Below are 26,265 nucleotides of genomic sequence, written 5' to 3' on the forward strand. Positions count from 1 at the left end.
CTGTGCCGACAGCCCTGCACACTGGCTGGCTGCCCTGGGGGAAGGTGGTCACCTCCCCATCTCTGGGTGCCTAGTGACCTGGCCAGCACCTGCCACGTATGCTATTCCTGGCCATGTCCTCTGCCTGGGGGGCATCAATAACTTTCCTTGCCCCTCTCTGACCTCTCGCACTGCGGGCCTAGTGCAGAGTGCTGGGGGCCTGTGGTCTCCCAGGGAAGCTGGGGTGTGGAATGCGCTATCCCCCAGCCCCTCCTGTTCTGTCCATGTTTCCTGTTCCCTGCAGCCACTTCGGCACAGGCAGAGGCTCTGGCAATTGAGGTGGTGTGCAAAAGCACAGCCCTGTCTGCAGACAGGCCCACAAAATCCTCCCATATGCTTCTGGAAGAGGGGCAGGGTGGGGTGGCCTCCCACCCTTTCTGCCACTAAAACCCTGCCCCTTCATGGTCCCCATCCAACCTTATGCCCACCTGAACCTCTGAGTAGCCTTTCCCACCCTTGGACCTGGGAGATCTCAGACACTGCCCACCCCAAGCCACGGCCTCCCAATTCTGCTCAGCTCAGTGGTTTCAAATCCACAGACCTGAGTTTAAATTCCAGCTTCCCCACCCACTAGCTGGGTGACCTTGGACAAGATTTTTAAACTCCTCTGTGCCTTAGTCTCAACTGTCAAATAGGAATTGTGCCTTCCTCGCAGAGCTGCTAGGATGAAGAAAAGCCTCATACATCACTACATGTAGCGGCCTGTATGCAGGCCTATATGTAGGCCTCTCCCAGGCCTGCCCAGGGGAGAGATGGGATAATCTGTGTGTCTCTCCAACCTGTTGGCCTCCTCCCTGGAGGTTGTACAGTTGTGGCTGAATAAGGCAGGTTCAGGTCCTGCTAGCCAAACCCTGCTAGTCTTTGCTGTGTGACCTCAGGCAAGTCAGTCAACAACTCTGAGCCTCCACATCTGTAAATGGTAGAAAAGCAGTGTAGCTGCTTGCACAGGTAGCCTTAGGGGGCAAGGGTAACACATCATCTTCACAAACCTATGAGACAGGATGAAGTGCTGAAGCACAGAGAAGTAAAGTCTCCCACTCAGCTAGTAAGCAGTGGAGCTCAGCACCCCAGGCCTGAGGTCACATTAAGAGTAGTAAATGCTTAGTACCATATCTCCCATGTGCCATACTCCATCCAAATGCTTTGCACATGTTACTTTATTTTATCCTCTGAACACCCACTTTACAAACAAGGAAAATGAAGCACAGAGAGGTTCTGTAACCTGCCCAACATCACACAGCCAGTGGGTACAGAGCCAGGAACCACACGCAGGCAGTCTGGCTCTAGTGGCCACTAGTCACAGCCCAGGGTCTGAGTGCCCAGCCCAAGGGCACCAACCCCGACCCTACAGACACCCAGGGAGGGCTGAGCTACCTGCCTCACTCTACAAATGAGGTAGGGACCTGTACTGGAGGTCAGGTGGCAGGGCCAGGACCTGGACCCAGGTCTTCCTAGTTCTAGTTTGTCCTTCTGCCTCCCCCACTGGCTGGGCCCACTGAGGCAAGGGACTGAGCAGGATAAAATCCCTGCCAGGCCTTGGCCCAGACAAGGGCCATCCTGGCAGCTGCTTTACTGAAAAAACAATTAAAAGAAAAAGCAGCCGCTGTGTGCTGCACCCAGAGTACACAGTAAGGCACCTTTCAACACATGCTGCACTTTACCAAGCAAAGGATCTTGAGAACCAAGGTCCCACACACATGGGGTGACTACCCTAGTCTGGGCCCGGCAGATGGGTGCAGAGGACCCCAGGATTCTCATCACCTATTTCACCCTCCAATCTGCCTCCCAGGGTGCGTGTGTTTTGGGGGCTGGCAGTCAGCACCGTTGGCGTCCAGTGAGTCCCACTCAATGTCGGGCAGGGGCTGATTGCTCTGGACTTTATTTCAGCAGCCCCCTCCTGTGGAGGAGGGTCTGTTTGTTCACACATTCCAGCCCTCATTTGGAGCAGGGAGGACAAAGGGAACTCTGGCTGGGCCTGGGCCACCTTGTGGACACCTCCCCGGCCTCTAGTTCCCCACTCCCCCAGGCCTCATCCTGTCTTCTCGAGCTCCAGAGGCCTTTGTGTTTGGAGCTGGTGCTCCCAGGAGACCAGAGCATGTGCCCAAGGGCCACTCTGATGCCTCTGCTTGCGTCCTTGAAGGACAGGTGACCCAGGGTCAAAAGCACAGTTCGTATCCAGATCCTCAGATCCTGGCTGCAGCTCCGTGCGCCTGGGAGAGGAGCCGGCGGGCCACCCCTCCTTCCACGTCACCCCTGCGTCCAGACCACAAGGCTGAGGCTGTCACGGGGCTGGGAGACTGACCCAAATTGGATGGTGGCCTGGGGGCTAGCTCCTGCCAGCCAGGAGGAAGGTCCCAGAAAAGTCTGACTTTGTTCAGTAGGTTATGATGGCCAGCGGGGCCCTGGAGCCCTGTGAGGCTCCCATTGTGTCTGCTGTCATGCCTTTTCTGAGACCCGGAAATAAACGGCCACTATGGGACTCACAGGGGAGGAATGGTTGGCCAAGTGAGCAAAATCAGAAATCATCATGCAGAGAAATAAAAACAAAGAATGATTTCAGTTTCACAGGGAATCTGGCATCAAACTAAAGAGGACATGGTTGTCCTGGGCAACTGTTGCCATGGAAACAGGAGCTATTTCGGAGCATCAACCTGGCTTTCATAGGAGGAAAGTGCTGATTCAGATGACAGCATCCTCACTCCCCCAGACCTCTCCTCCTTTCCCTGTCCTGTTCAAGGAGAGAGGGGGCATTTCTCCACGGGACAGAGGGGAGGCAAAGCCACTGTGAGCAGTGGGGGTGGTCCTGGAGGCTTCCAAGTGCCCAGTCCCTGTGGCTTCAGGCTGGGGGCACGTGGAAGGGCTGTGAGCCTCCTCTGAAACAGGCTGGGTGGGGGAGGGGCCAGCCAGCAGCTGGTCCCCATCTGGGGAGGCTGAGCAGAGACCTACCTTCCAGTCTGTGTCCACAGCCAAGAGGAAGGTGTCGGAATTCTCCTAAAGCAAGGCAAACAGAGGGGGTGGCTCGTTAGGCCCCAGGCTGGGCCAGGCAGGGAAGGCAGGCGGCCACAGGGGCTCTGCCTTGAGCAGACTCGCTTGCTGTTCCCCAGGCTATCTTTTTTTTTTTTTTTTTGGCCACACCATGCGACATGTGGGATCTTAGTTCCCAGAAGAGGGATCAAAGCCGGCCCCCTGCAGTGGAAGCACGGAGTCTTAACCACTGGACCGCCGGGGAATTCCCTCCCCAGTCTATCTTAATGTTAACAAAAGTGACAGAGGGCTTCCCAAGCGCCGGGCATCAGGCCATTTAGTACCTGACAGATGAGGCTACGAGCAGCTACACACATTGATTTTACCTGTTAATTTTTTTTTACCTATTAATTGAAAACGTGAAGATTTCCACTTTGCAGGTGAGAAGGGTGAGGCTCAGAGAGATGGAAGCACATGGCTAGAAAGTGATGGAATAATCTCTGACCCCAAATTCTTGCTGTTCAGCACTTTGCCCGCTGTCCCCACAGATGACTTTTGAGGTCGCCCATCAGGGCACAAGCGCAGAGGCGGGCCTATCACACCCACTTTAGGGATGGAGAAGCTGAGGGAGAAGGGGGCTTTTCTGACCTGCACAAAGGCGCTGTCTGGGCCTCTGCAGTAGCTGCTCTCACCTTTCCACACCTGCCTGCTTCATGCTCTCAAAGCACCAAAATCCCCTGCTTTTAGGCTCATTTATGGTGACTGGTGTGAGTCTCTGATTGGTGCCCATCCCTCCCACTGGACTGCAGGCACCGAGAGGGTATGGACCACGTTTGGCTCAGCTCTCAGCATAAAGCCTGGCATGGACCAGGCTCCTCAAACACAAACATATCTGGATGAACAAGTCTAACTTCATGAGTGAGGGGAGCATGGCTTACATATACCCACTGTTTATAAGGTGGCAGAAATGGAGAGTGGAGGAATGGGGGCCTGAACCCCATGTGTCTGTGTTGCCAGGCTCTCCCCGATGCAGCCCGGCGGCCCTCAGACGCTCTACACCCGCCCTGGGTCTCTGTCTGGGGAAGGAACCTCGTGGGGGGATCCCACATATCCAGGAAGAGCAGAGATCTGGGGCCTCTGCCCTGCCTTCTACTGTGTCTGTCTAGAACCCTCTCTGCTCTCCTCTGCTCACTGTGGGCAGATTACTTAGCTTCCAAGCCTCAGTGTCTGTGAGGATTAAACAAGGGGCACAGAGAGCAGTCACTCTCTCCTTGGCACTGCTGCACTGGACTCTGTGTGCTACAGATGCTACTGACTACATATGTGGATAAATGAGACAGACGAGAACCAGGATATTATGGGAGGACAGCGAGCGAAGGGCAGGGCTACTAGGTGCAACAAGGAGGAAAATGAACCCAAGTCACAGGAGCAGGGAGGAAAACATTGAAAAGCAGCGAACCTGATGTTTTCACCCACCTGCATTCTGGCAGTTGGAGTGGGAGGGGTGATGGAAAAAATCAGACAGCACTAGAGGCTCTCGCACGAAAAAGGAAAGCCAGCTCTCAGATGAGATCAACAATGGCTCTCCTCCCCTCCTGGTTCCTCCAGGGCCTGGGGAGGGGAGGAGAGCATGGTGGCCACTCCTGGACCCTCCAAGGAAGGGGGCAGGGGTCTGGGGGAAAGGGTCGAGGCTGGTTATCAATGAATCCTCTTACCTTGGAAGACCTTGCCCGAGGGGGGGCCAGGGAAAGAGATGCAGCAGATTTTCAAGGGGATGGGAAGCTTCAGATGGGCAGGACCCCAAACCAAGAAACAGCAGGCATAACACAAGCCAATCCAGAGACACTGGAGGCCTGGGAGGAACCACATGAACATTCCAAGGAAAACTGGTGGGCGAGAGGGCCCAGCTGAGAGGAGGGGAGCAGGCCCAGGAGCGGCCTAAGGAGACCCAGGTGGGGATGCAGGCATGGGGAGAATCAACAATTCTTCCACGGAGCCCTGGACACACCAGGCAAAGACTTCAGAAGCAAGCGAGTCTGCAATGGCGGAGGGACGGTGGGTAACCGTGTGGAAGTATTTGCTCCTCAGTGCATTCAGGGAATTTGCACCTGGGAGGTTGAGGAAGATTTAAAAAGTGAAAAGGACTGGCGCTTCTGTCCCGTGCAGCTGGACAGGGGAATCTGTCCGTGGGTGTAACCGCCTGGGAGAGAGAGGCAGAGAGCGAGGCAGAGCTTCAAGACAGGACTGCACCAGTTGTCACTGAAATCTGCAAAGGCCACACTGGGAGCACCTAGGAGGATTCTGGGGGGTTGAGGATGGGGCCATTAGTCCGCCTTGGGAAAAGCAGATGTGACCAGTGACCAGGTCTACAGGGCTTGTGCTGACCCGAGAAAGGAGAGCAACTCAGCTGGGGATTCGCAGCCTCCGTGGAGGACTGAGACGCAGACCATCGTGCAGGGGAGCCAACTCTGGTCCAGGTGGGATGAGGGGAGAGACACCAAATGCAGCAGGAAGAAGGCAGAGCCCGGGGGCTGGCTGGTCAAAGGGGCTCAGGGAGGGAGGGGCAGCGAGGTGCTGGGCCAGGCTGGGCAGAGAAGGGGAGCGAGGGGCCCTGCCAAGGTGGGGGGTGGAAGAGACAGGCATGGAACGTGTGAGGCCAAGGTGCCCTGCGCGCTCTGTGCCACCCACAGCTGCGCACCCCGTACCGGCAGGCAGCCCCCTACCCCTGAGCCCTGGTGATGAGTGCAGGGGTCCCTGAGAGCCACCATCCGGCCCACCACGCCCTCACAAGAAGGCTGGTGTCTGCTCGCATGCCTCCAAAGATGGGCTGTTTGTGGGGAGGAGGGACTTTTCAGAGAGTTCTGAAAAACTTCTTTCTTCTGAGCTGCATCACAATCTATAGCTTCCACCCGACCCAAGTCTTTACTGAGAGCCTACTGTGTACCAGGCACTGTGCTAGGAACTGGGGAGATCGGGGAACCAAACGGACAGGGTCTCTGCTCCAGGAGCCTGTGGGGCAGAGCCCGAGAGCCCTAAGTGCCAGGCCCGGAGGGTGTGCGGGTGTCAATATTAGAGCCGGTGGTCGGAGAAGGCCTTCCTGAGGAGGGGGCATCTGAGCAGAGCCTGAACAAAATGAAGGGCCAGCCCTGAGGAGTTCTGCGGCTAGCGTGTCCCAGGCAGAGGAAACAGCCGGGAATATGATCAGCCTGCTCAAGGAAGAGCAGTGAGCCTGGGAGACAGGATAGGAGCCAGCAGGGGGAGGGGGTGCAGAGCACACCCTGGGCCCCGGGAAGGACTGTGGCTGCAACTCCGAGTGCTACGGCAGCCACTGGCCAGCTGGAAGCAGAAAAGTGACATGATGTGTGGAATTTTTAGTTTACGCAAAAAGGATAAAATTACGGGGGTACCTTACCAAAGCCAAGAACAATAGTTAAAAACAGGCCTCAGGAGGGATGGTGGCCAGTAATAGAAATCAAATCTGGTCAGTCTAAGCAAAAAAGGGAAATCTATAATTAGGATACAAGGGTGCCTTACCAAACCAAGGGCAGGACTCAGGAAGGGCTGGAACAAGTGAACGGAACACATCAGAAAGCCAGGAATGACACGATGTAGTTTACAAGGTTGTACAGAGCAAGGAGACCAGTGGGGAGGCTCCTTCAAGCAGAAGGAAGGCGGGTGGGGCTGCCGTGCCGAGGCGAAGAGTGGAAGAGAACGTGCGAGGCCAAGGTGCCCTCAGCTTTCTGTGCCGCCCACAGATGCACACCCGTACCAGCAGGGAGCACCTGGGCAAGAGATGATGGGGGCCTGGAACAGGGAGGAAGTAGAATTAGAACCAAAAGTCTACCAAGTGTCCAGCTCACCAGCTGCTCCCCGACCATTCCTGGGGGTTGCCCTCAGGTAATCAGGTCTCATAAGTTAACTTGAGGTTCTGTTTTAAAAGTAAAACTGCACCCGAGGAATTCCCTGGTGGTCCAGTGGTTAGGACCCCGCGCTCACACTGCTGAGGGCCCAGGTTCAATCCCTGGTCGGGGGCGGGGGGGGGGGGCGGGCGGAACTACGATCCTGCAAGTGGCGGGGCAAAAGAAAAAAAAAGAAGACTGTACCCTTCTTGGGGACAAGACTGCTGGCCTCATGTGGTTGGGCCCCTGGCACCTGGACAGCCACTCTGTCCCAACATGTGGAACTCAGCAGCTCTTGGGCTTATCTCCTTCTGGAGGGAGGATCTGGGAGGCTGGGGCAGAGCAAAGAAAGGTGTGCCGAGGATCCAGGGACTGGGCCCCTGGCTTCCCCACCTGTAAAGTGAGGGGGGCTGGGCGGCACAACCAGCAGGGACCTACAGCCGTGATGCCCCAGAATTCTATGAGCAATGGACCCATAGCTTTTCCTTGCAGGAGGGAAAGGGAAGCTGTGCTGGGTGTCACCACAACAAGAAAACGTAAGAATCCGCCTGCCAACTCAGGGGACACAGGTTCGAGCCCTGGTCCAGGAAGATCCCACATGCTGCGGAGAAACCAAGCCTGTGCGCCGCAACTACTGAGCCTGCGCTCTAGAGCCCGCGAGCCACAACTACTGAAGCTCTCGCGCCTAGAGCCCATGCTCCGCAACAAGAGAGGCCACCGCAATGAGAAGCCCGAGCACCGCAATGAAGAGCAGCCCCTGCTCACCGCAACTAGAGAAAGCCTGCTCACATTAACGAAAACCCAACGGAGCCAAATAAATAAAATTAAGAACATTTTTAAAAAATGCTATTAAAATAAAAGAAAACGTGGGTGGAGCTAATTCTGAAATCTAACGCCTGGTGTTCAGACGAGGGCCCTTTGGGATAAAATAACCACCTCAGATGCCTTGATGCCACTGCTCCTGGAAACACTGCTGGTAATACTTTCCCTCATACCTCAGGGGCTTATGAGGAAAAAAGAGAGGCTGCAGACATGAAAGGCCCAGGTAGTTGGGGAAGCATCGTGACCCCACTGGAGGCAGCACTGCCCAGCGGGGACCCTCTTGGGGCTCAACAGCCGCCCACAACCAGGGGTTGAATACGGGCCTCATTCCCCGAGAGCTGTGTGACCCTGGCCAAGTGAGTTAACCTTTCTGTGCCTCGGTTTTCTCATCACTAAAATGGGAATAACTCTTCTACAGAGCCTCCCAGCCTCAAAGACAGCCAAAGCCACAGCGAGGTTGGCTGGGTTTTAGCTGCGTGGGCGTTCAGCCCACCGGGAACTCTCCCAAGGCGGGGACAAGGCTTCTCAGGGTGGCTCACGGGATGGAGGGCCATCTCCTAGCCATCAGCAAGATTATTTGTAGTGAGGTGCATGGACCTAGAGTCTGTCATACAGAGTCAAGTAAGTCAGAAAGAGAAAAACACCGTATGCTAACACATATATATGGAGTCTAAGGAAAAAAAAAAAAAGATCATGAAGAACCTAGGGGTAAGACGGGAATAAAGACACAGACCTACTAGAGAATGGACTTGAGGACACAGGGAGGGGGAAGGGTAAGCTGGGACAAAGTGAGAGAGTGGCATGGACATATATACACTACCAAACGTAAAACAGATAGCTAGTGGGAAGCAGCCGCATAGCACAGGGAGATCAGCTCGGTGCTTTGTGACCACCTAGAGGGTTGGGATAGGGAGGGTGTGAGGGAGGGAGACGCAAGAGGAAAGAGATATGGGAACATATGTATAACTGATTCACTTTGTTATAAAGAAGAAACTAACACACCATTGTAAAGCAATTATACTCCAATAAAGATGTTAAAAAAAATAAATTAAAAGAAAATAGACTAAAGGGAAGGCGCGCGGTTTCCTTCTCGGTCACGAGGTGGCGCCCTCCGCCCTCAGGACCGCGAAGGGGCGACTCACCAGCTCAGTGGCGTCCTGGCCCCGGAGCAGTGGCTTCTCCTCGGGGAATCGCAGCTCCTGCAGACCGGCCATGGTCCCGTCGTGGAGCAGGAGCCCTAGCGAGGGAAGGCGAGGACAAGGGTTGGGCCCTGCTGCGACAGGCACGCCTGGGCCCTGCTCGGACTCTCTCGGCGGGCGGAGGGGACAGCGCAAGCCCGGGCTGGGGCAGGGGCACCGGGGACCACACCGACCCCTCCATCCCCGGACCCCCCGTTCCGAAGCGCAGGCCCAGCGCGGCGCTTCACCCGGGCAGCAAGGCTCCGTCTGCAAGACTCGCCTGCTTGGCTCAGGGAAGGTCATTGTATTATTTGGTCTTAAAAGTTAAAACATGTTCCCTGCCACCCCCAAAAGAAAAGGAAGAAAGAAGGAAGGGGGGGGAGGAAGAAAGGAAGGGAGGGAGGGAGGAAGGATGGAGGGAAGGAAGAAAGAAAAAGAAGAAAAGAAAAGCAAGGTGACACAATACAGGATGACCCTTGAATAAGTTCAAGTAAACTGCATTTATTAAGAAACAGAGGGACAAGTGTGGGGAAGCCAAACACAGGGTCGGAAGCACCCTGTGGTCAGAAGTGGACAGTGGGCTCTGGGAGGACACAGAGGAAGAGAGCTGAGGGCTGTCCTGAGTGCCTAGAAGGACAGGCCTGGGTGAGGATGGCTCTGAGAGGGCAGAAGGGCGGGCCTGGCAGTGTGGCAGGCAGAGTGACATTGAAGGTGCTGGTCATGATGTACCACCAGCAGGGAGTGACACAGTGACCACTCAACCCACAGCCTCCAGGCAGAGGGGCCCAGACCCTAATGGCTGCATGTTCGTGAGAGACTCCGGGCCTCTGAACCTCAGGAGAGGAAGGGGTCATATGTGCACGTGTGTGCTTGGAGGATCCAGTGGTGGGGGAAGGCAGACAGAGGGTGCCAGGACCCCACAATCTGTCTGTCTAGCCTGGCACTGCCATTCCTCACCTGGATTTCAGGATGGCACAAATCATAGTGCACGAAGAGAAACGCCAGGCAAGGATATGAGCTGGAAATTCATAGAAGAATTACGACTGGCCAGTAAATACATGGGAAAATGTTCAAGCTCACTAGAAGTCAAAGATATCCTTTCTTTTTTTTTTTGCCAGTGGAATTGGCAACATTTGCAGTGCTGGCAAAGATGCACCCCAACTGGCACTTTTCTCACACTGCTTGTGAGCGTATAAATCGGTACGTCTTTCTGGACGGCAGTTTTACAGAATGAATTAAGATCATTTAAAAGGTTCTTACTCTTGGACTCAGCAATCTTCTCCCTGGGAGAAATTTCCTAAGGAAACCAGAGACGGCACCTAATGATTTATCTGTAAGAATGTTCACCACAGTGCCATTTATAATCCAAAAAAAAAAAAACCCAAAACAAGCTAAAAAAGCGAAATGTCCATAAGTAGGGCACTAGACAAACTATGGGTAAATAACTTGTAAAAGATTATTTAATAACATGGTAAAATGCTTGTGTTGTAATAGATTTTTTAAAAAAGCAGTTATAAAACATACAGTATTATCCAAATTATGAGAAATATGAATAGTTCCATAAAAAAGCCTGGGAGGCTTTTCGCAAAGTTAACAGGCGTTATCCCTGGGTGAAGGACTGAAAATTAGGGTCTACAGTCTGAAATCAGGAAAAAACAATATTTAGGAAAGACTGTTTGTAGATTAACAATTCTTTATTCTTGCAAAGCACTTCACATCTCCCAAGGTACACTTTCCTGTACTATTAGATTTCACCCTGATGGGAAGTGCGGCCTGACCTGGAAGGATGGAAGGATGACTTCCTATCCTTCCTCCCATCCTCCCTCCCACCCCTCTTCCCTTACTTCCCAATTCTATTTAGTCTTTCTCAAGAGTGAAGCCCTCAGGCTTTCCCTTCTGCCCTGAAAGGCTGACAGTCCCACTAGCTGGTTGGTCAGAAGGTGCCCCCCCCGCCCTGCCCACCCCTGCTCCTTTGGCTTCTCCCCGTGGAAGCCCTAGTGACTGGGGAGTCAGCGCAGTGGTTTCCTGGGACCCAAGGGCACATGGCCTTGGATGGAACCTATTGCTGTGGCAGGGAGGTCCTGAGACCAGGTCGTAGCTCCAGACCCTGCCTGGGCTTCCTTCCATCCTGTCAGAAGCAGGAAGCACCAGTCCTCCAGAATGCTAACATAGACGGCGCCTTGTAATCGCATGGGGTTCCCCTCCTGAGTCTAGTCTGGGTTGAGACGTGCTGGGGCTGGGCTGGGAGCCGCTGGCCACTCAGGCCTCCTGGAAGGTTAATCCAGAGCGGTGCAGCCCCCCTGGGAGAGCCTTGTCTCCAGCATGAAAAGGCCAGGCAGGGAGGCCCCTGCCCACCCAGATACCCAGGTCCCTGCACCTTAGTGCCATGCTGGAGCTCTTGGTTCCCAGCGGCTTCTGGGGAAACCAGCTAACACAACGCAGACGGGCTGTATTTTTAGAAAGGCGTCCTCTCCCCTCTCGCCCATTTTCTCTTCCACCCTTTCTGACATGTGCACACTCATCCGTCCATCCGGGTGGGGAGCTGAAAGAAGGGCCACCCTGGAAAACTCTTCTCCCATTAGGGCCTTTTTAGTCGCCAACCCCCCTGAATACTGAATTCAATTAAAAGCTTTGGCAGCACTGGGGTGTCCCCGCCCTCTCCCAGGCCTGTTATGAAACCACAGTGGAGACCATCCTCCCCAAGGACGGTTCTATTAAAAGGGCTGAGAGTGGGCAGCGCAGGGACAGATGGGCTGTGATGAGGGGGTGGCGGGGAAGGGGGCTGCAGAGAGAAACCTCATAATCCAGAGAACTGGGGATGTGTCAGCCTGTGGAAAACAGGGACAGCCCAGGGCCCAGCAGGTGATGTGGGGCTCGGGAACAGAGGCCGGAGGGGACATTCCCACAGGGTGGTGGCAGACGAGTTTCTTCCTAAGAAAGTTATGATTTTAAAAAAAGCAGCTAGATGATGTTACAAGAAAATGAGATTCCCATCAGATCAGTATATTGTATGCCTGAAACTTATACAATGTTATATGTCAACTGTATCTCAATAAAGCCGGAAAAAGATTTTCAGAAAAAGAGCGTGAATGTGTTTGTAAATATTCTGGCATCCCTTGGCCCTGAGAAGGGTTTTTTTTTTTTTTTTTTTTTTTCGGTACATGGGCCTCTCACTGCTGTGGCCTCTCCCGTTGCAGAGCGCAGGCTCCGGACGCACAGGCTCAGCGGCCATGGCTCACAGGCCCAGCCGCTCCGCGGCATGTGGGATCTTCCTGGACCGGGGCACGACACTGTGTCCCCTGCATCGGCAGGCGGACTCTCAACCACTGCGCCACCAGGGAAGCCCCCTGAGAAGGTTTTTAAATGTGTTATTTACTTCTCTAATCATGACAATTGCTATAAAATAAAGTTCAGAAAAATCAAAAATAATAAATAAAAGAGAGCGTGAGATTCCTATCAACCGCCCACAAGGAAGCCTGAGTCAGGTCTGTCAGGAATCAGGGAGCAAAAGGCAAATGGGGTGCGAGATCCCAGGGGTCTGTGAAGCAACAGCAAGGGACCTTTTCACTTTGCCTTTTTTCCCCTCTTGATCCCAGATTCTCTAAAGGCAACACAGTGTTAGAACCAAATGGGCCTGGGGTGAATTCCAGCCCTCAGCTTCTCGGTGGTCCGGCCTAGAGTCCCTGGAATCTCTTCTGTATCACTCACTGCCTAGCTTTATTTTGGGCAGATCACTAAGAGGATTGCTTACCTGCAAAATGGGAGCAGTAGCCTTCCTCTGCCCACCTCAGAGAGCTTTGAGGTACAACAGAGACAACAGATAGAAACAAGCTTTTTAAATGGAAGATTCCTGGACCCATTTGGACGGGACAAAAATAACGTAAGTGACTGGGGTCCTCCTAACCTTCCTTTGCCTCCTTAAGACAACTCTGCAGTTTCTTTTTCTCTTGTCTCCTATTTAAGGAAGGGTTCATACCTGCTGGCAGGGAGGCTCCGCTGATATTTCAATAAATGGACGGGAAAGGGAAGAGGGAGAGAAAGCCCGGGCTCTTTGGCTGGGGGACAGAAAGGAGCTCCCGAGCAGCGTGAATGTGGGTGGATTCTTTATGGGGAACTGCATTGCTTTTCAATTACTTTTGGTTGCTGATTCGTGCTTCTTTAAATGTGATTCTATCCTGGGCCACGTGAACCCTCACACTTATTAGGGTTAAAAATATAAACAATTACTATGATCATTCCTGAGCCTTGTCCATAAGTGCTTCAATTCAATTGATCAGTGGCAGTTACACAACCTATGGAATAAAGCAACTGCTGAGTGGGAGCGCGGCTCAGCAGTAGTAGGGGGCGTCTGGAAACACACGTGGGGATTTTGGGTTGTCTCAGCCACTGGGGGCTCCTACAGCATTTAGTACCCGGGAGCCAGAGGCGTGGAAGGTTGTGTGAGGACAGTGCTGCCCAGCCAAGCATTGCTCCCCACCCCAAAACACCCAGACCTGTCCCACCAAGAAATGCAAGAGCTGAAGGTGAAGGAAGGCCAGACATCAACAGGGTAAAGTTAGCACATGCAGGCGAACCAGACCTTGTGGGACAGGGAGAAACCAAACTGTAAAAGCGGAAGGGCTGTGGAATGGCTTTTTTGTTTTTAACCACAGGAGTGAGGGGGTCTCTTGGCAGGTCATGGTCAAGGTCTTGGTCCAAGATGCCCTGTGGATGGTGCACTCCTGAAAGTCCTGATTATAAGGTCCCGTTATTACAAGAAAAGCCGCAAGCAAATGGAACAGGGAGCAGAGCCAATCTGGCTTGGCCAGCTCTGCCCTGGGGGAGGGGTCTGCGCCACAGATTAAGAACCATGTCGCTAAGGGCAGGCAGACGACTGACGTTCAAGCCTGAGCACCTGAGGTCCTTCCACCCACACCACGCCAGCCCTGTGGTTTGAAAAGAAGCCCCAGAACTCAGGGACCCCAGAAATCAGAAACTCAACTTCCAACTGTGCTATGTAGGGGGTTTCGAGCCTCCGGGTAGCTGGCCCCTCATATCATTCTCTCTGTCCCGACCCTTACCTCAGAGGGTTGGGACAGCACAGTAGGTCCATTCTACCCACAGGAAGCACGTGCCTTTGTTCATGCCGTTCCTTCTGCCTGAAATACCTTTCCCTATCACATCCCTACAACAACAACAATAATGACGAAAACGATTGTTAATATTTTCTGACACTTGATATGTTTTTGTTGAATGAGATGGAGTGAAGGAATGCTTCTTCACCCAGACTGCAAAGTATTAAACGACTGGTAACATTCAGCGTTGGTGAGCTTGTGGGGAAACAGCACATACTCTCCTACACTGTTGGCTCAACTGCAGTGGGTTCACCTTCATCTGGAGGGCGAGTTGGTAGTTTGTAAAAATGCAAACATCTATCAACTTTGCAATGATATCTCTAGATATTTATCCTAAAGAAAAACACTAAGAGGCTGTGCACAGGGATGCTCACTGCAGCACTCTTTGGAATAGGAAAAAGCTGAAAACAACCCAAACAAATGTCAGGAGAATGGTTAAATAAACCATGGCACATCTACACCCCAGAGCACCATGCAGCTATTTAAAAATTAAGGCAGCTCCACTCAAACAGATAGGGAAAGCATTCTAAAATATGCAGTTAAGAGAAAAAGGAATGTCACAGAATAATAAGTATAAATAAATAAGCCCCATTTATGTAAAAAATACATGCATCAAACAGGTACATATTTTTGCAAATTAAATCCTCAAATGAATCAGGGTAACAGTAATGCTCACCTCTGGAGAAGGATATGGGTTTGGGAGGGTCTAAAAGGAGACTTTATTCTACACAGCAGGTATTATCAAATCTAAGATACCATCGATTATAGCTGACACTAACATTTTATGTAGCAAAAGAAGAGAAAAAACACTGCCAATTAAATTAAGGCATAATACTGTCCCCTACCTTTTAACTTTTTATTTTGAAATAATTACAAATTTAGAAAAATCAAAGAAAAAACAAAGCACAGAAACTTCCCATATACCTTTCACTCAGCTTCCCCTAATGTCACCATGCTACGGAACCTTAATACAATTAAGAGAAACCAGGAAAGAAAATACTGATACAATATGGTGAAGTAATCTGCAGACCTGAGATGAATTTCACCAGTTTTCCCAATAGTCTCCCAGTCCAGGATGCCACATTGCACAGAGTTGTCATGCAGTCTCTTCCAATCAGGGACAGTGCCTCAGTCTGTCTTTTATGATGTTGACACTTGAAAAATACTGATTAGTTAAATCTGTAGAATGTCCCTCAGTTTGGGTTTGTCTGTTGTTTTCTGATGATTAGACCAAGGTGATGCATTTTTAGTAAGAATACAGCAGAAGAGATGTGCCCTTGTCATTGTACCGTTTTATGGGTTACAAGATGTCAACCTGTTTTATTATTGGGGATGTTAAGCTTGATCACCTGATTCAGGTGGTGTCTGCCACGCTTCTCCAGTATAAAGTTACTATTTTTCCCTTTGTAATTAATACGTATCTTGTGGGAAGATACTCTGAGACTGTGCAGACATCCTGTTTCTCATCATACTTTCGCGCACTAATTTTAGCAACCATGGATGATGCTTGCCTACAGTTATTACTGTGGTATTTGCTTAACGATAATTTTCTATTTCCATCATCTCTTCTACATTAACTGGAATTCTCCTCGAAGAAAAAGAGCTGTCTTTTCTTCTCCATCTACTTATTTATTCAATTACTTATTTTATTCTATGGGTTATAATCAATCTCTATTATTACTTTATTGCTCTGATTGTGCCACATTTGGCCATTGGGAGTTCCTTTAAGCTGGCTCTTGGGCCCTTTCACCATGCGCCCATCATTTTTTTGAGTCGTTTCTAATTTTCTAGCCCTATATGATGTTCCAAACTCACCTTGCATTTTTTCTGCCTCAATCACTCACACACACACACACACACACATTCTATATCTATGTATCTGTATATCTATTAAAAGTCTGGAATTTATACTGATACCTCTAATTCCAATTCAACACCTCTCAGTTTATTCTAACTTCCCCCCTTTCTTTATTTGTAATTGTTTTTCTTCCACAATGAGAAACCTGGTTCTCATTATCCCCAATATTTTTATTTGTTCACTCCTAGTATACACACAAAGTAATTTCAGAACTGCTACTCACATAATGAGTTCTTACTATTCAGAACTTTAGGGACTTACTTTATTTTTTTAATATTTTATTCTTTTAGACTTAGGCCCAAAATTTTCAAAAAATATTTATTTAGCTGTGCTGGGTCTTAGTTGCGGCACGCGGGATCTTCGTCTCTCTGTGCAGGATCTTTTAGTTGCAGCATGTGGCATCTTTTAGCTGCGGCATGCGGGGTCTTTAGTTGCAGCATGTGGGGTCTTTAGTTGCGGCATGTGGGATCTAGTTTCCTGACCAGGGATCGAACCTGGGCCCCCTGCATTGGGAGTGCGGAGTCTTAGCCACTGGACCACCAGGGAAGTCCCAGACCCAAATTTTTAAAAGCATCTAGCACTCTTGTGAATTCTTTTTTTTTTTTAATTGAAGTATAGTTGCTTACAACACTTGTAAATTCTTAAAAAGGAAAATACAAGTGAAATAAACTGTGTCGGGTCTTCCTAAAACTTCTTCACATTCAGGGTCCAGTGCCTCCGAACCACTCCGTCTTGAAGTTGTTGCTAGCTATGCTTTTCCATGAAGTCCCAGCTCCTCTGACATTAAGATCATCTGTGGTGCAGCATTTCCCAAGAGTGCTCCACTACTGATTCCAGGATTTCTCTCCAAGCAGCAAATTTTGGTGTACATGTGATGGCAAGGACAGTAGTCCTGGTGCCCAACTTACCAACAGAGACTGTATTTTAGAGATGTTATGAAAAAAAAGGTGCATCTTAGAGTTGCCATAACATAGCTCTTTTTTTTTTTTTTTTTTTTTTTTTTTGCGGTACGCTGGCCTCTCACTCTTGTGGCCCTTCCCGTTGCGGAGCACAGGCTCCGGACGCACAGGTTCAGCGGCCATGGCCCACAGGCCCAGCCGCTCCGCAGCACGTAGGATCTTCCCATCGGCAGGCGGACTCTCAAACACTGCGCCACCAGGGAAGCCCAACATAGCTCTTTTATAAAACTTTCTTCTGTTGAGGTACAGCAGCAATGTGTGAACTCTGTTTCTGTACACACGTGGTTCCAGGTATTAAATGCAGACATAGGGGCTTCCCTGGTGGCACAGTGGTTGAGAGTCCGCCTGCTGATGCAGGGGACACGGGTTCGTGCCCCGGTCTGGGAAGATCCCACATGCCGCGGAGCGGCTGGGCCCGTGGGCCATGGCCGCTGAGCCTGCGCGTCCGGAGCCTGTGCTCCGCAATGGGAGAGGCCACAACAGTGAGAGGCCCGCGCACCGCAAAAAAAAAAAAAAAAAATTGCTATAAATGCAGACATAAGCAGCCTCCAATCCCCAGACCAAGGGCAAGGGCAGACAGAACTGGAATCCCAACAACACACTCCATGTGAGCAGCTTCTGTACGGAGCCAGTAAAAAGTCCTACTGGGGCAGAGACTGTTAATTGTCCCCCAATACCTGTTCTCTTCTTCTTAATAGATTCCCAAATTTTAGACAAGCAGGTAGACAATGGGAACAAAGCCTATTTATGACCATGTGACAGCAATCAGCCAGTTAGGTGTAAGTGGAAGCATGTGACTTTGGGGTAGTGCTCTTAAAGGGAGGAGACATGTCATTCTTCAACCTTTCCTTCCTCCTGCTGGCTGGAATATAGATGTGATGGTGGGAGCTTGACAGCCATTTTGGACCCTGAGGCTGGATACTAAAGGTGGCAGAGTGGCAATATAGAAGTCTAGGTTCCTGAGAATCATGAAGTCATAATTCTGGATGGCCTATCTCTAGACTCTGCTTATGAAAGAGGGAAACACACTTTTATCTTGTTTAATCTATTTTGTAATTGAGGTATAGTTGTTTTATAATATTGTGTTAGTTTTAGGTGTTGAGCAAAGTGATTCAGTTATATATATATATATATATATATTTCAGATTCTTTTGCCATATAGGTCATTACAGAGTATTGAGTAGAATACCCTGTGCTATACAGTAGGTCCTTGTTTATCTATTTTATATATAGTAGCACGTATCTATACTTTGTGTATCCCAAACTCCTATTTTATCCCTCCCCCCACTTCCCCCTTTGGTAACCATAAGTTTGTTTTCTATGTCTGTGAGTCTGTTTCTGTTTTGTTGTTGAATCTATTATTATCGTGGGTTTTCTGTCACATGTCATTGAAGCTAATCTAAACTTGGGACAATTTTCTTGGAGACCCAGCCTAACACGCTAAAGAAACTCAAAGAAAAGGAACAGGACGGGGCTTGCCCAAGGGGACACAGGGAAATTCTAGGGCTGATCCAGAGCCTACAGCCTCCTCTCTGCATTGAACAGCATCCTCGCTTCAGGGAGTGCGCCAACCCCTTCCAGCACCAGTAACTGCATCAACACGCGTAACTAGGACCCACATCCAAAAGTTAAAAAGCTCAGTTTGGCACTTCTGGCCACAAATTCTCAAGTTTCTTTAACACAGGTGCCTCAGTTCAGTCCTGTATCTTTGCCTAATTTGGCAAATGTTCCAGAAACAAAGATACGCTTGTCCTGGATCTTTGCGCCAGATTCAAAGGGGTAAGCCGAGGCAACAAGCCTCCTCCAGCTCGGAGGTCTGCAACGTGGTCGGCAGGAGAGAGCGAGGCCGAAGGGGCAGCTTTCTCCTGGCTATTTCTCTCCTGGAAAGCCCCCTTTCCCTCTGAATTGCCTCACGCACTCGTGTTCTGAAGAACGGCACACTCACCTGGCAGAGGAGCGCCCACTCCAAGCAACTCCCAGGGTCTTCCTGCCTCACATATGATGTCTGCAGAAGGGGGGCCCTGCTCAACCCCAGGCCATTTCTTCTCATAACAGCACCTGGTTGTGGAAATGGCACCCCTGCCCCATCCTCAGTCCATGCGGTACAGGGATGACCACACCCCCAGGGGCGGCCAAGTGCCCCAGGCCTAAGTCAGTCCTTCCTTCCTTCCTTCCTTCCTTCCTTCATTCACTCACCAGATATTGAGCAGCTACTATGTGTCAAGCACTATTCTAGGCACCAGAGATAAAAGGTTGATCATTACAGACAAAAAGTCCTACCTTTGTGGAACTTTCAGGGGAAGGGGTAGGCAAACAATCAACAAATCTAAGTAAACATACAGTGTGTCAGACATGCCAGCTGCACAAGGAAGCAATGTCACAGAAGGGGAAAGAGCATGGGGCTGGGGGCTGCGATCTGAAACAGGGTGTGAGAGCAGGCCTCACTGAGAAGGTGACCAGAGCAAGGACGTGGAGGAGGTGAGGGAGGGGCCCTTGTGGATGCCTGGAAGAGCGCTCAGGGCAGAGGGAATAGCAAGCGCTAAGGCTGTGAGGCAGGGGTTTGCCTGGCGTGTTCAGGTGGATGTGAGGAAGCCAGCGTGGCTGGAGCAGAGTGAGTTGGGGGAGACAAGGAGGAATGAGGCCCAAGAGGGAAGAGCAGAGGCATCAGATCACGTTTCGTCTAAAAGGTTGTTAGAAAAACTCCGGCTTTTCCTGCGTGAGATGCCTTGGAGGGTTTTGAGCAGTGGGATGATGTGATAGGATTTCCTTCCATGTTCTATGTGTAGAACAGACCTAGGGGGTGAGGGTGGAAACAGGGAGACCAGTCACTGTATTAATCCGGGAGAGAGATGCTGACGGCCGTTGTGGAGGTGTTGAGAAGTCCTCAGGTTCTGGGTATGTTCTGAGGGTAGCTCCAGGGGGGAGCTGCGGATGGATCAGCTGTGGGGTATGAGAGAGAGAAGAGTCAAGGGTGATTTGGTTTTGTCCTGGGCCACTGGAGGGAGAGAGCTGCCATTTATGAGTCCGGAAGACCTTGGTAAAAAGAGGTGGGGGGAAAGCCCAGGCGGTTGGCTTAGACCTGAGTCAGGTGGGGCTGCAAATGGCAGGTGGTTATAAGAGTCTGCACTTCAGGGGAGAGTCTGGGACTGGAGACGTCACCACACAGACGATGTCTGAACACATAAGACTAGATGAGGTCAGTTAGGGAGTGAGTGAGGACAGAGAAGCGGTCCCAGGATGAGCCCTAGAGAAAGGAGATGAGGAGAAAGCAGTAGAGAGTGTGCAGGAACAGCTGGAGAGGTAGGAGCGGGGTGCGGCAACCAAGTGGACACACTACATTTGGTTTCAGAGACAGTTCAGGGAGAGGTGTGGGTTCCAATCAGGGCAAGGCCTTTGCTGGAATATTTGAGAAGCTCTTTGCTGGGGTTATCAGGAGGATGGTATGTGAGTCAGCAGCCATTTTGCCACCACGAGGAAGGGACTGACTTGGGGCCGAACCAACCCAAAGAATGGAACTGATAGGAGTGGGGGAGAGAGAGAAACAGAGCCTGATGGCCTTCAGTGGCCGTAGGTCCACTGTGCTGCATAGACACCCTAGTCTCCCTTCTTTGTGTCAGACTAAGTTCAGTTCCTGTCACTTGCAAGGTCTTTTCACCAGACCTAACACAACATCTAAGGTCTTTTCACCTGCATGGTCCAGAGGGGCCAAGCAAAGCCCAGCACCCACCCACCTGTCTGGCAGTCACACAGGGTAGCCAGGCCTGGGCGTGGGGTCAGAGGGCTCATGGGCTTGGAGGCAGGGCTTCCCTACCACACTTGAATGGCAACACCACGGTCCACCCTGGCAGTTCAGGCCTTTTCCAACCCAGGCACTTCCATCAGGTGAATCCGAAGATGCAATGGTAAAAAGGAGCCCCAGAACATTCTGCGGCCTGTGGTCCTCCTGGGTGACCACTTCAGATTGCAGGAGACCTCCAGGCCACTGCTGACCACTGTCCCTCTCTGCCCTGTCCCAGTATGCTGGGTTCACATATGATGTCTGTCTCCAAAGCAAACACTTTGGAGCTGGCAAGGGCTTTGGGCGCAGTGGGCTTAGAACACTCACTTGATGGACGAGGAACAGGGGTATGCTCAGGTGGGACAGGCCAGGATTCTCACTTGCCCAGGACTGGAGCATCTCCAGGCACACAGTGCCTGCCATGCACTGCCCCCAACACGTGAACTGAAAAAACATCTCAGTCCTCAAAGGTATTGGTTACGGGGCTTAAGACGTATGGCCATTCTGGTTGGAGTACACCTTTCATCTATGGTTTGGAGTTTAAACTACCTGAGGATTAAGGAAAGGGGAAGGGCGTGCCATGAAAGCTTTTCTGTTATGACACAGAGACTAGGTTTGTGGGAGGCGAGCAGAAGCTCACATCCTACCAAGGCTTGGGTGGGTGATGCTCTCGTGCTTACAAAACCGTGTCATGATGATCTCCCCGGCTGATCCTCGGAACTATTCTGTGGGCTCAGCCCAAGGTCAAACAGCCAGGGCCTGATCAGAAGCAGGTTGCCAGACCCCAAGCCTACGGCCACGGGGCCAGCCTCTACGGTGGCTGAGGCACCGGGTCAGATCTGCAGGCACCCCAGCACTGGCTTCCTGGCGCTGCTCTAACCAATCACCACAGCCTTGGTGGCTTCAAACAAGACGTGTCTAATGTCTTACACTTCCGGAGGTCAGGAGCCCAAATCAGTGGCCCTGAGCTGAAATCAAGGCATTGGCAGGACCACTCTCCCTCTGGAGGTTCTGGGGGAGGATGTGTTCTCCCACCTTTTCCAGCTTCTAGAGCTGTGTTCCTTGCATTCCTTGACTCGTGCCCCCTTCCTCCATCTACAAGGCCAGCAGTGGGAGCAAGTGAAGCGTCTTGCTGCAGACGTCACATTACCTTCTTCTTCTGTGGCCTGTGGCTGCATCTCCCTCTGGCTCCCATTACAGGAACACATGTGGTTGCATTTAGGGCTCACCTGGATAAGCCACAGTAATCTCCGCATCTCCAGATCCTTAACTTAAGGACAACTGCAAAGTCTCTGTTGTCATATAAAGTAACGTTCACAGGTTCTAGGAATTAGGATCTGAGTACGTTTGGGGGCCATAATTCAGCCTAGCACGCCTGTACACACGCACACGCACACCCCACGACCCTGCAGCCCCATCTGCGTTACTCACTTTGTCTGTATCCTCTTCCCTATAAACATGGAAAGCCAACCTCAATACCCATGGTGAATGACTCTTCCTCTCTCGAGTTTTCCAAGAACACACCCTCCCAACAACCCCGGAATTCAGCTCTCCTTCAGAATTCCTGTAGGAATTCTGGTTTCATCCGAACCCCAGCACTTAGCACTCTCCCCTGTACATTTGTTCATTTTTCATTTTTAAAAATAGAACTTGAATTTCACGCAATACACATTCACTGAGAAAAGTCAGAGAAGCAAAAGAGCAAAAAGAAATAAATCGCATACAATCCTAGTAACCAGAGGAAAACACTGTTAACATTTTTGCTTGTCTCCTTTCATTTTCAGTGCTAATAATCTATACACTGAAAAAAAGGTTTTTGCTTTTTTAAACTGAAACGTATTTTGGACTCTGGAGCCAGATAACCTGGTGCACATTTCAGCCAGTTACTTGCCATCTGTGTGACCTTAAGCAAGTTACTTAACCTGTGCTTCAGTTTCCTCATCTGTTAAAAGGAGGAAATAACAGCACATACCTCATAGGGTTGTTATGATGATGAGTTAACATACAGAAAGTGCTTAGGGCTGTGCCCTGCACATGACAAATGCCATGTTGTGAGCTGTCATCACGTTATTACATGTATATAAGGAGACATCTGTTCAGGTGGGTAAATAACTTTTGGTAGCATAATTCACAGCTGCCTGGGGTTCCCTGGTTTGAATGCATTCCTATTTATTTAACCTCCCCTACTGTTGGGCATTTAGGTTGTTTCCCGTTTTTTTCTTCTCTTCTATAAACAACTATGGGATAACATCCTTGAACAAACACCTCTGAACACATCTTTATTTTTTCCTAAAAATTCAACTGCTGAGTCACAGATGATACATATTTTTAAGCTTCTGATACATCATTGCCAACTTGCCCTTCATAGAAGTTACACCAGCGGAACAGCTTGCCCATCTCCCCACGCCCCGCTTAATGAACTGCTCCCTTGTCCCCTCTTCCTGCAGGCCACGTGTCCCCTCACACCTATCTCTCGCAGTGCCCCAGCGAAGTTTACTAAAATGGATGAACGGGACATGAGGATTCAGGGTCCTATTTTCAGCCTCCTGGGGTAAATCAATGCCTCCGTTTCCCCCACATATAAATATATGGGTCAATACACCTGCCAACAATCAAACACTATTTAAATACACATTCCATGCATTAAAATGATACCAAAATTCCAGACTGAACTGGCAAAAGGCTTGCTTTCTAATCACACATCAAGTATATTTTTTAAAATTTCCAACATCTAATACTGAGGTACTATTTCAGAGCCCTCAATCTGCCATTTTAGATCTCTGACTCTGAACCATCTTGGAGACAGACCATTGGAGTATAAATGCACAGAAACCATCACCTTTCTACTTGCAAACAGACGAATGTCCCACTTTTCCCCATCTCACGAAGAAATAAAAAAAGGCACCGAGAGTCTGCCCTCTGGGGACTCTACAGGGAGCTTGTGCGTGGGCAGGACAGAGTTCCGGGCTCCTTCTCACCACGCTAACGAGGAAGGGCCTTTATTCCCATTTATTGATAAGGAGACTGAGGCTGAGAGAAATTAATAATTTGCTCGGGAGCTGACAAGTGGAGAGGAAACCCTGAAATTCACATCCTCTGATTCCCAAATCCCTGCCCTCCCTACACCGGAAAACTCTGTAAAGGTGTCTGGAATTCTAAGTGCCGGCCGCCTAAGCATCGCTCACCTGTGAAGGAACAGCCCCTTCTTCCCTCTGGAACAAAAAGACATGTTCGGGCTGCGTGTGACAACTCATGGGCATCCTTCCAGCCAAGTGAGGGGTACCTGGCTTTGCCCACCTGGTGTCAGAGCTGTGGATGTCCGGCCAGCAGGGCCCAACCCCAGATGTCGTGCCTCACCTTGTCCCAGGTGACGGGAACCTGAGGCCAAAGCAGGGTCCCCCAGAGGAACATCTCAGGGAGGCCTGCATTGTGTGGAGAACCCAGAGGAGGAACTGGAACTTCCCTGAGGAAGGGAATTTGATGACTGGAGCACAGGGGAAAGGGGAGGAGACTCCAGGACCCAGAGAAGGCAGCTCGGGGACAACAGCCCTACACCTGCCATTTGCTGCCTGCCTGCCAGAGGTTGCTCTCAACGTTTTACACGCATACGGTCTCACACCTGTATGGGAGGTACCACAACAAACCTATTTCACAGATGAGGAAAGTGAAATGTAGAGCAGCTATGAGACTGGCCCGGAGCCAGGCAATTAGAAACGCATGGGGGGACTTTCCTGGTGGTCCAGTGGTTAAGACTCCGTGCTTCCAGTGCACAGGGTGTGGGTCAGGGAACTAAAATCCCACGTGCTGTGTGGAGAAGGAAGGAAGGCAGGCGGGAAGGCGAACACGAAAGATTAAAAAAAAATAAAAAAGAAATGCATGGGATGGCTCAGGGCTCAGGACTCAGGTTTGAAACCCAGCTCCACCTCTTCTCAGCCGCAGGACGTGAGGCAGAGACTGACCTCATTGGTAAATGATCATGATGATAAAATGGGAGAATGTGAAAACTATAAACAGCGAAATAAACATGAGTTTAACAAAAGGTTCAGTGAAATAATTTCCTAATGCTGGTGTGGGGCAAGGAGTTGGAGATCTCTAAGAAATCATCCTGGAGACGCTGCTGAGCCTGGACTCAGTCAACAACTACTGAGCACTTGCTGTATGCCACCACAATAGACCGGCCACCACCTTGTGACCTGCCCACCATCCAACAGAGGAGACGGCTCAAAATCTCACAGATGCACGTGACACGGGTAAAGTGGGTGGAGATAGACCCAAACTTCCTTGTGGCCAACCGGCCAGCGCAGCTGGACCCCTCCATCACAGGGACGGCCAAGACCAGGAAGCTGAGGGGAGATGAAGCCCACGAGGTGCCCACCAGGGCCAGGCCCCATCCGGGTGTGCCACCTGTACTATCTCAGTGAGCCTCATGCCAGCTCTCAGAGGGAGGGGTCAACATTTCCATCTCTAAGATGAGAAAACTGAAGTCAGGGAGGTTAAGCAGCTTATCTGAAATCACACGGCTGGCCAGAACCGGGGCTGGGATTTGAACCCAGATCAGTGGGACGAGGAAGAGGATGGGAGGCAGCTGGAGAAAGAGGGAAGGCTAGAAAAACCACTGTGGTGCGGCTGGCAGGGATGCCCTGTTTCCCAAGGCCTGGTGAGAGGTGCAATGGGAGTCCAAGACTGATGATAGTGACCGACGGAGTCCTGTTCCAGACCGGCCAGGGGTCTAGAGAGCCTGTGAGAACCGGGCACGTCTGTCTGATGAGGGAGGAGGGGCCCTGACCCATGAACCCAGAAGACTAGGGTACACTGTATTGGGACCCCAAAGCCTGGACCCCCGTTGCAGCCCTCACGCATGTCTCCCACGAACACTCCTCCTCCAGGCCCTTCTGGGGCTGGAAGAGGAGAAGGGGAAGGATCTAGGAGTTCTGTCCTGCATGCAGGGCTCTAAAAACCCACAGGGTGGTGCAAACTTTCCCTCACCGGGGTGGGGGGGAGGATTAACAAGTTCAGCCGCTGCTGTGGTTCCCTTTGAAGTCAGGAGGACTGGCCTGCCTCAGGTGAGCTCTACAAAGCAAGCTGGCAAGGGATTGGGGTGGGGGGGTGCCAGCCGCACAGCTAACTGGGCTCAGATCTCGCGCTTCTGAGCACCTGGCCGGTGTTTCTAGCGCTCCAAGAACAGCGCCCACCTTCTCTTCCCTCTGAGCTTGGCATGAGCTAAGGAGTGGCCACTGTTACTTGAACACGTACTCACAGCCCGAAACTTCACCCAACCCCCAGCCCACCCCATCCCACACACTCCAGGCCCTCCGGCCTCTGCTTCACGTCACATCACTCCCAGTTCAAGCCTCTCTCACATCCCAGGGCCTCTGCGTATGCTGGTCCATCCATCCTTCAGCCTGTAATGCCACCTCCCACTCGGTTAATAGAAGTTCTGTCGTTTAGGGTCCAGTTCAAACGCTGCCACATGCTCAAATCTATCTGCTCTCCTCCTGCCCCCCCCCCTCAGACTCCAACCTGTTTCCTGAGTGTGTCCTCACACTGTTGCCCCCTTCCCTTTCTTGTAACAGGGCTCCTGTGCTGTTCCCTTGCACTAGATGGTAAGGTCCTCCAAGTCAGGGATCAAACCTCCCAGGCGCCAGGGGACGATT

At 51.1% G+C, this 26,265-nt stretch overlaps 1 protein-coding gene across 2 annotated transcripts in view; it reads right to left on the minus strand.

The window, feature by feature from the left end:
• The window catches only part of NDRG4 (NDRG family member 4), a gene marked incomplete at both ends in the record, with an annotated part of 39,480 nt that overhangs the window by 12,279 nt on the left and 936 nt on the right, over positions 1-26,265 (minus strand). For both annotated transcript variants that reach the window (XM_082862912.1, XM_082862911.1), the window contains 2 exons: positions 2,986-3,030; positions 8,867-8,961. In XM_082862912.1, the coding sequence (XP_082719038.1) occupies positions 2,986-3,030; positions 8,867-8,961 (140 nt within the window). The remainder of the gene's footprint in view (positions 1-2,985; positions 3,031-8,866; positions 8,962-26,265) is intronic.

Source organism: Leucopleurus acutus (genome assembly GCF_964270905.1).
Source record: "Leucopleurus acutus genome assembly, chromosome: 20".
In the NCBI taxonomy this organism is placed as follows: domain Eukaryota; kingdom Metazoa; phylum Chordata; class Mammalia; order Artiodactyla; family Delphinidae; genus Leucopleurus; species Leucopleurus acutus.